Source organism: Notamacropus eugenii, chromosome 5 (assembly GCF_028372415.1).
Source record: "Notamacropus eugenii isolate mMacEug1 chromosome 5, mMacEug1.pri_v2, whole genome shotgun sequence".
Classification (NCBI taxonomy): Eukaryota; Metazoa; Chordata; class Mammalia; order Diprotodontia; family Macropodidae; genus Notamacropus; species Notamacropus eugenii.
The window spans coordinates 34,522,973-34,540,869 of record NC_092876.1 but is presented as its reverse complement, the minus strand read 5'-3'; the positions used below and the strand labels follow the sequence as shown (position 1 = coordinate 34,540,869).

Sequence of the window (17,897 nt, the reverse complement as noted above, 5' to 3'; positions counted from 1 at the left end):
CTAGGGAGCGATTGTGAATGAATGAATCTCTCTCACACATACAGCTGACAAGTTGGGAGAATTGGGTATTGTGCAGTCCCCTCAAGGCACCTTTGGTCCCTCACTGCTCTGGTACTTCTGCTGACCTGTCTGCAGATTTAGGGGTTCCTGTAAAATCACTGTCATCCCCGGTGCTTCCTGGAAGGCCCCAGGAGGGCAGGGCTTGGAGGCTGAGCAGGGAAGATGTCTGTGGAGGGCTGCGGGCAAGGGGGTGGGGAGTGGGGATGTGGTGGTGGTGGTGGTGAGGGGGCCCTACCCCCTACCAGCTGACTTGTCCAGGCAGGGAGCGGAATGGAAACTGCCCCTTTGGGAGAATGTGCTCTCTCTGTGGGCTAGTCTGTCAGAGCTGGGTAGGTGCCCTTTGACAGATGGGGCTATTAACATGTCATCAGGTGCATTCTGACAAATTCAGGGCTTGTCTGCCACCAACCTGAGAAGGGGGGTCCCTCCAGAAGGCGCCAACGGAGGTTAAATATTATTAACAAATGAAGACAGTGCATAGTTAAGCTGGAATGTGAGGTGGGGGGGAGCTGGGGGGCGGGGAGGGGGGAGGCTTCACTATTTAATGCCTTGGCTGGTCCGGACTCGGGAGCCCAGCCCGGGGCGGGGGCAGGGGACAAAGGGCTCAGGGGTGAGTGGCTCCGGCGGCGCCTGGGACTCCCTGGGAGCCTGATACCCATCAGCTCCAGCGGGCAGCCCTGTCCTCGTTAATCAAAGTGCCAGCAGCCAGGGATTGGGCCAGGCTGCTTAGGGACTCCAGCCAGCCGCGGGACGGGGCCCAGGAGCAGACTGGGGCTCCCGAGACAGAGCAGTGGATGACCCCTCCCCCTTGATGGAAAGGCTCTCAGGAAAAGGAGTATTTATTTCGTGAGAGAGAGAGAGGGAGAGGGAGGCAGAGAGTCCCGGGCTTGGAAGGGGGAAGCACTTGTGGGGAGAGACCAGAGGAGAGGAGAACAGAGGAAGGCTCCCTGGCACGGGCCCAGCCCAACCCAGCCCGACCCAGCCAGCCTCGGGGCACACAGCTCAGAAGCAAGACACCCTCCTTTTCGTTTGCTTTTGGAGCATGAACATGAGTCTGGAGACTGATTCCACCTCCTGACAGGCGGGCAGGCGGCAAGGGAAGCCCTCCCAGGACGAGGCAGGCGTGGGGGCCTGACTGAGCTGCTTCCCCCCTTTGGATGTGGTGACATCTGGCCTGGGGTGCGAGCGAGCAAGCCTCGAGGATGAGGATGGGGCAGCAGCTACAATCACAACCTCAAGAGGGGCCTGGGGGCCTCCCTGGGGCCCTATGAAGGACAGCAGCCAGGCAGGGCAGAAGGAACCCAGCCCAGCCCCACCACCTGGGGAGCCTTCCTGAGGCAGGTGCCCAACTGCCTTACATTTTGACTCCTCCAGACCCTGAGAGTCAGCCCCACTGAAGGGAAGACCCATTCCCCTGGTCCATGGGGCTTGGGTCCCCTCCTGCCTTCTCCTGGCCCCTCTCACCAGCTCAGTGAGTTTTGTCTCTGCCAGCCTCTGGGCCCCCCAGTTGCCCGTACTCATGAGAACCCAGGGGCTTTGGGGAAAGGGATACTGAACCTTGAACCAGAAAGTCGGATCAGCAACTCAGTGTCCTGAACACCTGCCTGGCCTAGGCCCTTGAACTCTGTACGCAGAGACTCCATCCTTCAGCTCACTGTATCTGCACCCGACTCTTGGCTCCCTGTCATCTTCTTTGGGTCCAAAGTCGCCAGCCCTGGCCTTGTGAGCCCAGAGACCCCTCTGGGAGTGTGTCTGTCCATCTGCCTGCAGACCTGGGCTGCCTGCCCGGCTCCTGACCCAACATGAGACTGTGGGTCTGGGTTGTGGCCGCAGTGCTCCTGTGGCAACAGCTGACCCTCCTCGGGGGCATCAGTGCCAAGAGGGAACGCAAGAAGGCCAAGGAGATGGTCCAGTACACCGAGCCCTTCAACGCCACCATCTCCAACAGCGAGGAGCTGCCTGGGCACCCCAAGGTACAGACTCCCATGGGGTGGGTGGGGCTAGACAAGAGGGGAGCCCTGTTGGGGGCTCCCTCCGCCCCCTAGGTGATGAGTCACAGAGGTCACTCCATCCGTGTATACGTATGTATGTATGTGTACATCTCTGTAGATATGTGTCTGTGTTTAGGTGCGCGGATCCCCATGTGTCTGTGTCCACCCATGCGGGCGAGGTCTCTGCCTTGGGTAACTCCTTTCATCCATTGGGGATGCTCATGGCCACCGCTGATAGCCGTTGGTATCTCCTTCAAAGCCCCATCTTCTCTGAGGTCGGCGATGCCCTAAACTCCCTGCTTTGGGGCTGACAGCATGGAGTAATCATGGGAATGAGACCCTAGGGAAGGAAAGCCGCAAGCAGCCCAGACCCCCAGAGCCTGTCCCAGTGACCCCTGGCCAGCCTGCTTCAGATGCTTCCTCACTGCCTCTCACCACCTCTGGACCTGCCTTTCTCTCCATCTCTGGCTCTCTGTCTGTTGCTTTGCCATCCTGGCCCTCCCCATTACTATTAGCATCTGTCTGTCTCTCTCTGAGGCTGGTCAGTGTGTCTCCCTGTCTGTCTCTAGGTTTCTCTCTCTGGCTGTCCACCTCTCCATGCTCAAAGGCATTCTGTTTCTTGAGGGATGTGACCACATGGTGGTCTTTGATGGAGACTGGGTTGGCTTTGGTCCCTGAAGATGGGGGCACAGTGGAGGAGTTTGGGAAGTGGGGACCTGCCCTCAATCCAGTCATCTGCCCAGTCACCCATTCATCCATTCATAATAAAGCCTGAGGCAAGAGAGTCGAAGGGTGAGGGAAGTTTGGATCGGAAAAGGCCCCAGAGTGGAGCCCCTTCTTTTCCCTATCCCTGGTGCAAGGGGAGACTGTTGGACAGGGAAGGGGCCAGGGAGTGTAGGGGTGCCAGCAGCCCTATGGAGTTAGGCCTCCATTAAAGGGGAGGTGGGGTCTGGGCCCTAGCCAGGACTCGGGGGTTCCCAACGGCACATCAATTAACGCTTTGAAGCCTGGATCATTTGGATGATCTCCTTGGTGGGGTTGAGGCCCATTAAGTTTAATTGGCTTCCCAGCTTCCCAAGGGGGCGGCCCAGGTGAGACGCTCCCCCTAGTAACAATCTCCTTCCCCCCCCCCACCCCCGCCCCCGGTCTGAACCATAGGGCCAGAAGAGGTCCCTCAGGAGCCAGACACCAGCAGGAAGGAAGCCTGAGTCTGGATACCCAGGGCTCCCTGCTGCTCCCTAGGGATGTCTGGGCAGAAGCTCCCCTCCTTCCTGTGGTACCATGGCCGCAAAATCCCGACTGGCAGCAGGGAAGCCAGCTCTCCATTACACTGGACTCCAGGCTGAAGCACCTGCCCTCTGGCTCTGTGTGCCAGGCTGCAGTCCCTGGTCTGAGCCCTGGTCTCAGAGACTGTCCACCACAAGGGCACCGAATTCTGATGTGTGCCTCTGCCAGACCAGGGGCTGGGAGGGTCCAAGGGCATAACCCAGGGAGGGCCCCCTGGGGAGCTGGAGGAGAGCGTGAACATTTATCGTAAAATGCCCTCATGCTTGAAGTTCTGTCCACTGATGCAGAGACCTAAACAGATGGGGTCTTCCCTCAAGGGGCTTATGACTTAATTGGGGTGTGTGTGTGTGTGTGTGTGTGTGTGTGTGTGTGTGTGTGTGTGTGTGTGATGTACAGAGACAGCTTCAGAACTGGCAGGGACCTGAGACGTCATCTAGTTCAACCCTCCCCCCAACCCCATTTTACAGAAGGGAAAACTGAGGCCCAGAGAGGTTGTACAATGACAGATTAGATTGGGAAGGATCTTTAGAGTTCATCATATCTAACCCCCTCAACTACACAGAAAAGTAAACAGACCAAGAAAAATACATAACTTGCCCTTGGTCACACAGGTAGGGAGCATCTGAGGTAGGATTGGAACCCAGGAAATCTGTACTCCAAGATTAGCAGCATTCACTATTCCCACACTGCTTCTCAGGTTCAGCAGTGCTCCTCTATCAACAGGGGAGAAAGCGAGGCGGGCAAAGGAGAGATCCAGACAGAGGGAAAGATCACTTTGTGCTGGGGAGATCAGGGAGGCAGCAGCTGAGCTAGACCGTAGGAGAAAGGGAGACTGTCAGCCCAGAGTTGTTTCCCTGCTGTACTCAGTCTTCCCATCCCTCCCCCTTCTTCCCCTCCCCCTCCCTCCTTTCCTCCCCCTCCCTCTTCCCTTCCCCCCCCCACCTTCCCAATATTAGTTGATGTTCATGGGTCATTTTCAGATTCACAAATGTTTCACATGCATGACATGCATAGAGACAGGGAAGCCCCATGGATAGACAGGAAGCCCCACATTCCACAGTCAGGAAGCTCTGGGTTCGAATCCTGCCTCACATATGCACTTTGTGACTCTGGGCAAGTTCTTTTGCCTTTCTGAGTCTGGGCCCTGTACAGATGAGGGTGGTCCCAGCACCTCCCTTCCAGAGGGATTGTGAAACTGGATTGAAATGATGACAGTTGAATATTTCACAAGCCTTATTCCTGGATCACCCATGAGCCTCAGTGCAACCTTGGGAGGGAAGATCTGTGATCTTTTTTTTTTTTTTTTTTGCATATTTTGCATTCCATTTTGCAGATGAGAAAACTGAGGCTCAGAGAGGCCCAGGGACTTGTCCAGAGTCACTCAGTCAGCTCCACCCCGCTCTGGACCCAGGCCTCTGAGCTTCCTGGCAGGGTGAGATGGTCGGCCAGCTTAGTCTGGAGCTCTGGGCTGAAATCCAGGCCAGCACGTCCCAGTCCTCACAGTCCTGATGCTCACCCCAACCTCTGCTGGCTTGTCTGGAGGCAGGCCCGCTGAGGAGGGGCTTCCAGGGTCGTGGCTACATTTCCAGACTTGGTGTGTGTGTGTGTGTGTGTGTGTGTGTGTGCGTGCGTGCGTGCGTGCGTGCAGTGTGCTCATACATGCATGCTCTCACACTGGAGATGGTTTGTTCCAGCCTCGGCAACCTTCCTTAGCCGGCCTTTTTCATCTCCCCACTACATCACCGGTGCTATCTACCTATCCATCTTCCAGCCTCCAGGGCCCATGTGGAGCTGGGTGTGCCTGGCACAGATGGACTCGGTCTGCTGGGGTCCGATTTCCAAGATGGGGGAGGCTGAGGGATGGTCATGGAGGCTCCCAGGGGCTCCTGGTCCTGTGTGTCACAGTCTGGTTGCTCAAGAATGAAAACCAATTCCCCCCTCACTCTATCTAAGGGTAGCCCAAGTAGGAGGGTAGAAGCGATCTGGAGTGGGGAGAAAAGTCTGGTGTGTGGGAAGAGCAGAGTGTGCCAGAGGATACCTGGTGTTCTGGGATGCCCATCATGCCTGGGTGTCACTGCCACAGAGGAGGCGTGTGGATGCTGGGGGTGTGGCTGGTTGTCGTGTGACATCCTGGGGTCCTTATCTAACCAGGCCAAAGAAGAGATAAAGAGCCTGCCTTTGGAAGCAGAGTCCAGGCACTGAGCGTGGCCTATCTGGGCAGCTCCTCCCTCCCTCTCTGGGATCCCCTCCTTGCTCCCTAATGGTCCTCACTCCTCAGGGCCGCTTCAGGCTCAGTAAATGGCAGGGCCCAGGAAAGGATGATTGGCAGGCACTTGATGGCGGCCTCCCTCAGACCCCAGGCTCCTTGCTGCCAAGGTGATGCTAATGCGGGACCTTTGGCACATTCTAATCTCTAAGCTAGAGTTAGAACTCCTGACCTAGCCCCATGGGTCCATTGTCTTCCTCTCTGAGAGACAGCCTTGGGGTTAGGAGCTTCACAGTTATTGTGAATTCTTGGGCTCCTGTCTGCAGCCTGAAGTCATTCCATTGGTTCTGGGTACCTTGATTTACCCATCCAGGAAATGGAGCTACCTGCCTGGGTATGGTTTGGCTGCATGGATTCTCTCTTTGGGTCAGTAACCAGGCCATGGGTCATCTACCATTCCCCTTCCAAATGTGGCAGAAAGCAGGAAGATGTTGGTCTGGGGAAGGCTTTGTTTTCTATCCAGAGATGTTGGAGCTCTGGATTCACTGTCCCTCCCAGGGAGTCTGGGGATCCTTCTAGCCCACAGAAGAATTGACCTAGGCTCTTGGAGATTCCTCACCTCTGACTCCCAGGGCCAGGGAGCCTGCCCTTGACAGTTTTCACTTTAACACTAATTACTTAATTAGGCCTGACTCGGGATGTTGGCTCCCTGCTGCTGCTGAAGCTCAGTGCCCAAAGGGGGGAGGTTTTCCAAGGATTGAGGCTGGAGGCCCACCAAGGGGCAGATGCTGGGGCAAGCAGTTCTCTCCTGCTGAAAGTGGAGACTGAGACTCCCAAAACTTTGCTGCAGACATTTTAATGTTTTTTTCCCCCAAACTCCCAATAAGAAATGGTGGGGAGTGGGAGTTGGGCTCAGGATGAGCTGAGGTCATGATAACTTACTTAGGTGGTGATTTATGAGATGCTGGGAGTGGTGGGCTGAAAGCAGGCTTGGAGCCCATATCCAGCAGAGTGATGGGGGGATGGAATTCCAAAGCCCCATGGTAGCTACAGGGAATGGGGGTGTTAGGAGTTAGTAGGGGATGGTGAGCCCTAATGAGGAGATGGGCAGGACCAGTGTGGGGTGAATCATTCTATTCAACTCAGATTGAATCAATGTGCCAGGTCTGTGGTATTAAGCTCTAAGGAAAGGGTCACTGCCTTCAAGGAAGGTCCACTTGACTGGAACTTTGGGGGTGACCAGGAAGAATGCAATGAAATGTACATTCCAGTGTGGTGTGGGGGGATAGAGCATGGGATCTGACATCAGACAGAACTGGGTTTGGATTCTGCCTTGGATACTTACTAGCTTTTTCGGTCTCAGTTTCCCCATCTGCAAAAATGAAAGTGTTGGGCTTTATGACTTCAAATGTCCCTTCTAGCTTATAATTGAGGAGTCTAAGTAGATATAAAAATATAATAAAATAGATATAATACATAATAAAAATAAAATAAAACATATGCAAAGGAATTTTGGCAAGTGGAGAGAGGGCACTAGGTTATATTGGGAAGGACTTCTTGTAAGAGGTGGCCCTTAGGCTAAGCCTTGAAGGGAGCTTAGGGTTCCAAGAGGCAGAGTTTAGGAAGGATGGCATTCTAGGTACAAGGAGCACAGCCTAGGTAAAGGCATGGAAGTGGGAGATGGTGGGGATGGAGTACAGAAATGAGTTATAGGAGTGAGGAAACAAGGTCATGGCAGCCATAAGGGAGGATGGGGGTGATGAAGGTCAGGTAGGGGGCAGCAAGGGTAATGGATAATGGGACAGTGGGCAGGGATGGCTCTGAGGGATCCTGATGGGAATGGGGTGATTGAGAGAGAAGATGTGTTTCTCTGTACATCCCACTAGCCTCGGACTTGAGTTCCCATGGACCTAGGGTCCAGGAGCCAAGAGCTGGAAGTTGGGAGCTGGGAGCCAGGGTTGGCAGGAATCAGAATCCCTTCTTCAGTGGTTCTGAGCTCCGGGCCAGCATCTGTTAAGCTCATGGTCCTGTTTTATGGGTTTCCTGTTCCAGGCAGAGGGACTGAATTCCTCCTCCACACCCATCACCTTCCCCAGAGAGATTGGGTGGGGGGTGGGGCTAGACTGGGGTGGGGTGAGAGAATGACAGCCTGTATTGCTCAGATGTGATACATTCCTCCCCAGCCCCCTCCTGGCCCCAACACCTCATTCTCTACTCTGGATAAAAAGTCTCAGACTTTGATTGGATCAGATGGAAATTTGGCCACCGTACTGTGGGTGGATTGAGACAGGGTGGGGGAAAGAAAGGGCAAGGAGAAGGGAGAACCCCAGAGAGCCGGGGCCCTAAGCCTGCTCCCGCTCCCAGAGGTGCTCTGGGGACCTTGTCGTACATGGGACCTGAGAGAGCCAATCATCCTCATCCCCTTGCTCTCCACCTGTACCAGAGTACCAGATTGTCCATCCTGGCCTGGTTGGGCCAGGAAAGTGGCTGGGACCCCCTTCCACAGGTAGATAGAAAGAGGACAGGTCAGCCGGGTGATGTAGAAGGAGCCTTGGATTGTAATCAGAGGACCTGGATTCTAATTCAGACACTTCGACATGAAAGGAATGGAGTGGGTTGGATGACCTTAGAGGTTCCTTCTAGCCCTCCATCCATGAACCTAGAATGGGCCTTGGCTTCCTGGGAGAAGCTGCCTGGCCCAGTCCGGGTGTGAGGCTGGGAGCCTGCCAGCCTCCTCAGTCATCACAGGAGTAAGGCGTCAGCAACACCTGGCACAGTGCCAAGTGGGAACCATTTGCCTTCCTTTGAAACATCTGGCCCCTGGGGCGTCCCCTCTGCCCACATTCCACTCCCCCCCCCCCCCCCCCCCGCAACCATGCCAGGCTTGCCTCTGTCTTGGCCCTCACCAAGACCCAGAGCTGATTGTGAAACAGCTTCCCCTTTCCCACCTCCCATTCTGATCCCCTTCCCATCCCACCATTCCCCTGACTCCATTTCTGGCTTTAGGAAATCAAGGCAAAACACCTGGAAAAAAGTCCTTTCTGGCTGTGGCCTGCCTGCCTCCCTCCCCTCTCCCTGCTCCTGTCCAAAGCCTGGGCCCAAACATAAACCTGTGTCTGCTCCCTTGGCCAACCTCCTTCTGATCAGGAGGGTGGATGGGCAAGGATGGAGGGGACTATGTGATTGTGGTGTGGCGTCCAGGCCCCACCTCTGCTTGTAGAGGCAAACTTGGAGTTGGAGGGAGGACCTCTGACCCATCCTGGCTGGGTAACCGTAGGCAAGTCACTTGGCTCTCCTTAAGTGACAGAAAGTCTGTATCTGGACAGGAGTTCTTCCTGTCCATGAAATCACAGGTAGAAATATCAAGGGGGAAAAACCAGACAAACATGCACGTATGTCTCTCTGTCCCTGTAGGTAGCAGAATACATTTTTTTGTACCCGCCCCATCTCATAGTAGGTGTATATTGAATTTTTTTACTTTAACTTTGAATAAATTATTGAGTTATTTGTATCAATTTTTAAACTTTTATTTTTAAGCTAACCTTCTTTCACTTTGATTTTTATTTTTTAATCATTTTTTTAGGAAAAGATTTGGAGTTCCAAATTCTCTCCCTCCCCCCATCCCCTCCAGAACCCATTGATAAGGCAAGTAATGTGATAATGGGTATATATTTCGCCTAGGAGAAACAAGGCAGCGTGTGGTCTGGTGACCCTGGTGTGGTCACAGCCTCACTGGTGATGTAGATGCTCAGATCTGGAGTCAGAAAGTCCTGAGTTCAAACTTGCTTCAGACACTTAGCTGTGTGGCAGTGGGCAAGTCTTTTCCCCTCTGCCTCAGTTTCTATGATGTTAGCGCTGACCTCCTCTGGTTGTTTTGAAAATGAAATGAGATAGTATTTGTACAGCACTTTGAAAATCTTAAAATGGGATAAACATTACATCTGTTAGCTGGAGACTTTGGAGGTTGCCTGCTCCACACTCTCATTTAATAGGTGAGCAAAGGTCAGCTCAGGGTCTCCCAATGTACTTCTCACTGTACAATGAGACCCTCTGGAACCTTACATTTTCCGGGGAGTTTCCTAGGATCTGAAACCCACGGCTGTGGTACTTGCCTAGCTCATCCCTTCCCTGGAAAGCCAGACTCCCTGAGGGGAGTCATTGGGGACCTCCCTTTGCCTGGACAGTTCCTGTATAGAGCTGACCCCCTCCAGAATCCTGGCACCCAGCAGGCTCCAGGCTCTACCCAGCTGACCACAGTCCCTGGCCTGGCTCTGGCCTTGGCCAGCTGGGAGTCAGAACTCCTGGGTTTCCCGGGGAGTTGTTAGAATGTAATAAATGACAGAGATGGGGGGGAGTTGGGTCCCTCAGAAAGGGAAGACACTGCTCCCACCTCTTCCATTCCCAGCTCTTCACTGGGATGTTCTTACTTGTGTCTGCCCCAAGTCTGGCATGCTTTGGATTTCTTGCCATTGTAGATACTGGGTTCTCCTGGGTTCATCATGTCTGTTTGTTGTCCAGGAATTGAGGTCTGAGGTCAACCTCTCTGACCCTTTGGGAGGACTGGAGGCCAATGGAGGAGAAAGAGGGGGACAGTCTCCTTCCCCCTCCCCCTCCCCCTGGGAGGAGACCCTCTAGGGATCCCTGGGTGGAGGCTGAGGCCACGTGCCTCTGTGGTTTGTTCCTCAGCCTCCTGAGGCTCCAGGTCCTGAGCTCACGGATGCCCACAAAACTTGGCTGAACTTTGTCCGGAGGCCAGATGATGTGACCTCCAGGAAGAAATGCAAAGGAAAAGATAAAAGATTAGTAAGTCTTCCTGATCAAGGCTAAAGTGGAGTGAGGGGTGGGTGGGGATGGGGAGACCCTAAGCCTGGGGGAGGAGCCAGCAGGGAGGGCCTATGGTTCTGGCCAGAGGGGCAGGGGCTGGCTTCTGCCTAGACTTGGATTCGCATCATCTCTTTTGTCTGCTTTAAGCGTGGCCTTGTTGGCCCCCCAGGCCCCCCAGGTCCTGCTGGTCCCCCAGGCCCCCCAGGGGCTGAAGTTACTCAGGAAGCCCTGTTGCAAGAGTTCAAGGACATGCTGAAAGGTGAGAAAGGACCCTGCCCTGGACTGGGCCCTGACTCTGGTCCCACATTTCCCCCTGACCTTGACCTTGGAACTGATCCCAGCCCCAGTCTGATCCTGAACCAGATCTTAAAACTGACTGACCTTGGATTCCAGCCCCAGCCTGACTCTGACCTTGGCCTTGATCAGCCTTGGACCCCGGCTCTTGTCCCTCCAACCATTCAATTCCAGAAGCATTATTAAACACCTACTATGTGTGATGTAAATTTATCAGAATATTTCACATGTAAACACCACACTAAATATATTACAGATATCAATGCATATAGAATTCATACAAAGTAAATAGGAAGGAATTTGGGGCCAGGGAAGACTGTTGCCAATTGGGGCACCCAGAGGCCTCCCATGTAGGAGGGCAGCCCTGAGTGGACTCCAAAGATTGCACCCAGTGAGTGACTGCAGGGTCAGGACAAGACCCTGACCTTGGCCTAGGGAAGGGAGCTGGGCAGTGATACGCCTCAGGGCCATGTTTGGAATGGAAGGCCACTGGAGATTCAGGAAGAAGGAGAGCTGGTGAAGGTGGGCTCTGTCTGACCAGTGTTCCCCACAGAGGCCACGGAGCGCCGGGCAGCCGTGGCAGCCTTGGCTCAGCCTAGCCAGCGGCCTCTCGACTCCTTGGTGGCCCCTTATAGGCGGGTGGAAGAAGCGTTCCATTGCAAGCTGAAAGCCCAGCTGGTCATTGACAAGAAGACCCTGATGGAGCTGCACAACTTCCAGGCGGTGAGCCCGAGGGCCCTCTCCCTTTCCCTCCCCATGTCCAAGCAAGAACACTGAGGCTTAGGATGCCCTCTTCATGGTTTAGAGGGGAGAGAGCTGGAGTTAAGACCCCCAGTTCGAATCCAAACTTGCCCTTTTCTAGATGTATGAACCTGGGTAAATCACTTATATTTCTCCCAGCCTCAGTTTCCCCACTTGTAAAATGGGTTTCTAATGCCTCCCCAGGAGTGTTGCGAGGCTCAGTTGAGATGATATGTGAAGTGCTTTTTGAGGCCTCAAGGTGCCTGATAAATGTTAGTGATAATATAATTGAGAGGAAGCAGGGTGTAGTCCAGAGAGCACTGGCCCTGGGGTGGGGAGGTCTGAGTTCAAATCCCACCTTTAACACTAGCTTTGTGACCTTGAACAAGTTACTTAAGCTCTTGTTCCCCAGGGGGGTCTCATATGATTTGGGGTCATCGGGGATACCCTGTTTCCTCCTAGAAGTACCCAAAATAATTTTGTCTTACGAGACAAAAGGCGCACACAGGTACACACATATGCACACATGCACATGCACATACAACCCCAAACCTCAAAGACAGGAAGCCAACGCCTGGGGCACAAAGAGACGGGAATGCTTTATCTGGGATCATTCTCTGGTGCCCGCCTTTCCCTCCTCTCCTCTCCAGCCAGTGGTTTGGATTTAAGTTGCTACTTCTATGAATGTAATTGCTTTAGTGGGGAGGGGAGGAGGGAGGGGGATGATACTGGGGGTGGGTGGAAGATTGATTGAGTGAGTCCTCCCCTGCCCTCCCCTCCCCCCCAAGGGATGTGGAATTAAGGGATCTGTGGATGAATCCTGGCTTTACTGTTCTCTGCCTTTTATAACCTTAGCTTCATCTCTGTGGCCTCGGTTTTCTCATCTGTAAAATGGACTGGATATCCTTGGAGGTTATCTTCCAGATATAAGCGTGTGGTTGTACAGCCAAGGGCAGATATAGTCCAGGGGACAGTGGGGTCAGGCAGGCAGCCTGGGGGCCAACTGGGAGTCAAGGTTTCCTGGGTTCCAGGGGGAGTACGTATGGTAGGCATCACAGAGAAGATATCAGAGAAGGGTGGTCTCCTATGGGAATTTTCTTATTGTTTAGTTGTTTCAATTGTGCCCAACTCTTCATGACCCCATTTGGGCTTTTCTTGGCAGAGATACTGGAGTGGTTTTCCATTTCTTTTTCCAGCTCATTTTACAGATAAGGAAACTGAGACAAACAGGGTGAAGTGACTTGCCCAGGGTCACACAGCTAGTAATTGTCTGAGGCTGGATTTGAACTCATGAAGATGAGTCTTCCTGACTCCAGGCCTGGCACTCTGTTCCCACTCTGGTGAGGAATTGGCTATTCCTTTCCTCTCTGGTTGACTTCCCTTCCCCCTCTCACTCTGGAAATAGGAAGGAACAGGGATGGATAGACTCAGCTATGATGGAGGATGACCAGAACTCTCCAGAGATTCCAGGGAGCTCTTGAAGGAGACAGGGTGGGAAAAATAAGGCCTGTTATAGACCACTGATGATAGAACCCTAAATTTGAAACCGAAACAAACATTCGAGGTCAACTAGGCTAACCCCCTGATTTTACAGCTAGGGAAACTGAGGCCAGAGAACTTGCTAGGGTTTCAAAATAAATGAGAGATCAGACTTTCCAAATAGCGTGTACCTCAGTTTCCTATCTGTGATGTCTTCAATGTTCCCTGGACTTGGGGAGGAGGCAGAAACTTGGAGCAGTATTCCAGGACTCTCTACAACACTGACTCAGGGTTCCTTGTCACAGCCCCTGGCCAAGGGGGCCTTCCTGAGGGGATCAGGCCTGAACCTTTCTACGGGCCGTTTCACTGCCCCTGTGTCTGGCATCTACCAATTTTCGGCCAACGTGCACATTGGTGAGTGTGAGTCTGGGGGAAGGGGCAAGGCAGAGCTGTTGGGGGCCCTCTGTGTGTATAGATGGGAGGGAGACACCAGGGCAGACCCCTGTGCTTCTGGAGTCTAAAGAATCTGAGATAGGTACTGAGGAAGACTCATGCTATGTGCTTAAAGATGAAGAAAAGTGGGTTTGGGGATCCTCTGAGTTTGGGAATTTTTTTTGGTGGGGGATGGGGGGATGGAGAGAGAAGATGAGTGGTGGTAAGTGCACTTATAAAGCCCCTACTATGTGTCAGACAAGAGGCAGAGTGGCAACTGTGGGGGCCTTGGAGGTAAGAAGTCTTGTGTTCAAGTCTTGCCTTGGATGGCCAAATCTTTACCTCTCAGGGTGCCAGGAAATTCTTTAAGACCATATTTTTGAATAAAAGGGATTGGTCTAGATGCCTTGTGGGGCTCTTTCTAACTCTAGATCTCAGAATCCCATAATCACAGAGAAGTAAATTCGGGATTTTGGTGTAGGCAGGGTAGTAGCAGTGTGGTGGTGGGAAGGGGAGGTCAGATAGACTTTCTATAGGACGGAAGACCTGAGGAAGCCAGGAATTCAACAAGGCAGAGGTAGTCTCCTCTGTGTGAGGAAAGTCCCTCCCTGGATGCAGGTTGACGGCTCATCTTGGGACTCTGATGGGACTTGCCCAGGATCACAGACAGTATGTATCAGAGGCAGGATCTGAACTCAGGTCTTCCTGACATCAAGGCCAGCTCTCTATGCACGGTACTTCTTCTCTTAAAGAGATTATACATGGTTTCCGAGGGATTATCTGTCTTGTGGCTCTAAATCCTTGACTATGGATAATGGAGAGTGGGTGGCATTTTTGAGACCCACTGGCAGGGATAAAGGAGTCAGTCAGGGCTGGGTTTGAGTAGGCTTTCTGTTCACCCCTGGTGCTTTTCTCTAAGATCACAGTGAGCTGAAGAGCCGAGCCCAGCTGAGGGCCCGAGACAATGTCCGTGTGCTGATCTGTATTGAATCCTTGTGTCATCAACACACGTGAGTAACGGTGCTTTTATTTCTTAGCTTAGCTCTGGACTCCTCTGACCTCCCACTTCCTTGGCTCTGCAGACTCTGAGGTATCTTAGCAGTGTCAGGAATGGGGCCATCAGTACCTGAGAAGGAGAAAGTACAGGGATGCCATGTTTTAGGAAAACCTATTACATGGCATGATCTGATCTCCTCTTGGGAAGAGTGGAAAGGAAAAGAAAATCTCAATGGCTCCTCTCCCACTATGTCATGGCTAGTAGGGGGCAGACAAATACAGTGAATATGATTTATAGGGATTTCCCATCCTGGCCTTGGCTTCTGATGTAATGCAACAGGTATAAATGTAAAGTCTACCTATAGGTCCAAACAATCAATTGCACAGGCACAAGATGCTAGGCAACAATTGTTCTGAAAAAGATGTTGGGGTTTTGGTGCAAGCTCAACATAAGCCAAAAGTATGATGGGATTGCCTAAAATAATGTCACCTTGGGTAGGTGGAGAGGCATAGCTTTTAAGCTCAAGATGGAAGTCCTCCTGTACCCTTCCCTTGGTCAGATAACATCAAGAATGATATGTTCAATTCTGGGGACCACCTGTGAGGAAAGACATTGATAAGTAGGAGAATATTGAGAAGAGAGTCCCCAAGATAGGACAGGTCCTTGAGCCTGGGAAGTAGGAGTTATCAGTTGAAGGAACAAGGGATGTTTAGTTAAGTAGATGAAGAACGTGGTCAGACTGGAATCTTTGAAAACATCAGGCAGTTGTGTGGAGGGTGGATTGCAGAGAAGAAAAAATAGAGGCAGGGAAACCAGTTAGGAAGTGGTTTCAATAGCCAGGCAAAAACTGAAGACAAGACTTGGGGACCTTGGGGGCTGGCTGGCTTCTGAGATTGATTGAAGGGCAGCAAAGTGAGCCTTGTTCTGCCAGGCCCTGGATGATAGAACTAGGAGCAGCGGGGGAGGTCACAAAGGGGCACATTTAGGCAGGTACAGCTTCCTAAACAGGGGTTCCCTCTCCAAGTGGAATGTGCTGCCTCAGGAGGTAGTGAGCACCCTGCCACACTCCAACCCCTCCCCACCCAGGTCTTCAAATGGAGTTCAGTTCTAGAAGAGATTTTTCTTCAGGTTCCGTTGGACTACTGGAGTCTTATTGAAGAGATGACTCGATTCTGTCCCCACCTCCTCAGTTCCACTCTTAAGGTGGAGACTGGCAGTAACATTGGGGGAAACAAAAAAGATGATATACCCCCTTATTCCCCCCAAGGGAGATCAACAGTGTCAACAATAAGGGAGTCTCAGCCCCTCCTTCCAAGCACCCTGCTTTGCCCTGCTCCCCCCAATCATCCAGAGCACAGGAGGGACCTCTCTCTGGGGAAGCATTTGTAGTCGATGTGAAAAGAATCTTCGGCAGAGCAGGGGGAAGGATCGTGAGAGTGTCAGGGAGAGAGGGAAGGAAGGAGAATTTCTGGGTTCATGGTAGAAGGCCTGGGCAGCTGCAGCAGCCGCAACTGACCTCAAAGGCGCACACTGAGGTGCAAAGATTGAGTTAAACTCCCTGAGATGTGAGCTCCTCGACAGTCAAGTCAGCTTAGAATCCCATCCGTTGTCTAAGGAGGGGACATGGCTGTGCCCTCTGGGGGCCTCTAGGGCAGGAGGAACAGGACCCAGGCCAAGCAATGGCCTAAAGTAAGATCCTGAGCAGAGAGGCACACCGGCCAGCGCTTCTCGGTGCCCGAGGGCTCCCTGCACTCTCTGATGACCCTCTGCTGGCTGTGGCTCTAGGTCCCTAGAGGTGATCACAGGCCTGGAGAGCAACAGCAAGGTTTTCACGGTGCACATCCAGGGACTGCTGCAGCTCCAGGTAATGATCAGGGGGCAGGGAACGGGCAGGAAGGGATCAGGGTCCCTGGTGGGGGGATGGGTCCACAGAGAGAATCCCTGGCCCTGGTGGCCTCCGTGGCTTCTGGGCCCAGCTACAAGGCACACCCATCCTCTGTGGGAGGAAAAGATGCTCGAGCAGAGCAGGTGGATTACCTGGGGTTTTGGGTCATCTGTGTCTCCTGATTTATTTCCCCTGCCCCTGGGCTAGGTCCCCAACCCCTTCTCATGCCAGGCCATCTGGGGCTCCCCTGGGCTGTGTTTCTTTCTTAGGCTGGTCAGTACACCTCCATCTTTGTGGACAACAGCGCTGGGGCCGCCCTCACCATCCAGAATGGCTCGGACTTCATGGGGCTGCTCATGGGACTGTGACCTGGAGGGGAGGCCAAGCAGCTCACAGCCGGGGCCAGTGGGGGAGCAACAAATCTTGTGGGGAGGAGGGCAAGGGCAGGGGGAGAAAGGCCTCAACTCTTCTCCAGGACCTGGAAACCCAGCCAGCATCCTCCTTCCCACCCTTCCCTCCATGTTTCCCTGAACACACACACACGCACATACCTACATACATACATACCATACCATAGACACATATACCACACAAATACGTACATATACATATACACACACATACCACACACCATAGATACACATGCCAAATACATACACATATATACACACACTCACATACATACACCACACCACACCATAGATACACATATGCCACACAAACACACACACACACACACACACACACACACACACACACACACACACACCTTGTGGGTCAGAGGCGGCTGCTTGTTCTTTTATGTGTCGATTCTTATTATATACTTTACTGATAATAATTATTATGGAAGTTATGATAATAAAGAATAAAAGGATGGGAGTGTCTGTTGCTGGATTTCTAGTCACGCCAAGGGTGGGGGTGCCTAGCCCTGGGACCTTGGGGGCTGGGGGAGTGTAGCAGAAGCTTTGGGATCTTTGGATCATAGATGGAGAGCTGAGAGGGGTCTCAAACATCTTTAGTCCAACCCCCTAATTTTATTGATGGGAAACTGATTCTCAGAGAGGTGGATTTCCTAAGGTAGTACATAGACTGGGATTTGCATGGGGCGCCCTGACTCCAGAGCTGGGGCTCTCTCCACTATACCCAAGACTTCAGGGAAGGGAGTGGGGGTGGGGGTGCGGCCCTGGTGCTGGCCTGCCTTGTTGTGGGGCCTGGGCCTAGGGGAGCTGTCTGAGTCGCCTCTCCTCCACCCCCAGGTCCTTCTCTAATTCTGACCTCTTCCTCTCCATTTTTTCCTTGTTGGATGGAGCCAGAGATATATGACTCTTGGACTTTTCCACTGTGTTCTGTGACTCTGAATCCCATGAGTTGGGGCGGGGCAGCAGAGTGTGGAAATCTGGGCTCCATGTGGGCACCAGCCCAGTTCAGATGGCTGATACTGTGAGCCCCATGTTCATTAGGCACTGGAGCTCATCTGTAAGGCCCAGGAGAGTTTTCTCCTAAATTCCAAGAGAATGAAGAAGGGGAACCCCCTCCCTGAACCCTATACCAGGTGAAGTTTCTCCCTGTCTCATGCCAATGGAATCCTGCCTGTGAAAGCCTGCTTCCCCTCTCCTTTCCCCACCCTGTCCCCCAAGCCCTTTTGCACCCACACATGGGCACACACAGATACATGGGCAAGTCATACCAACACCCACACAT

General features: G+C 52.9%; 1 protein-coding gene across 1 annotated transcript; it reads left to right on the top strand.

The window, feature by feature from the left end:
- Window positions 1-1,416: 1,416 nt before the first annotated feature.
- On the top strand, window positions 1,417-17,070 carry C1QTNF12 (C1q and TNF related 12). The gene is made up of 8 exons (XM_072608455.1): window positions 1,417-2,033; window positions 10,231-10,347; window positions 10,516-10,627; window positions 11,216-11,385; window positions 13,188-13,296; window positions 14,234-14,324; window positions 16,097-16,175; window positions 16,466-17,070. The coding sequence occupies exons 1-8, from the start codon at window positions 1,863-1,865 to the stop codon at window positions 16,562-16,564; spliced, it is 948 nt and encodes a 315-aa protein (XP_072464556.1). The 5' UTR covers window positions 1,417-1,862; the 3' UTR covers window positions 16,565-17,070.
- Window positions 17,071-17,897: the final 827 nt, after the last annotated feature.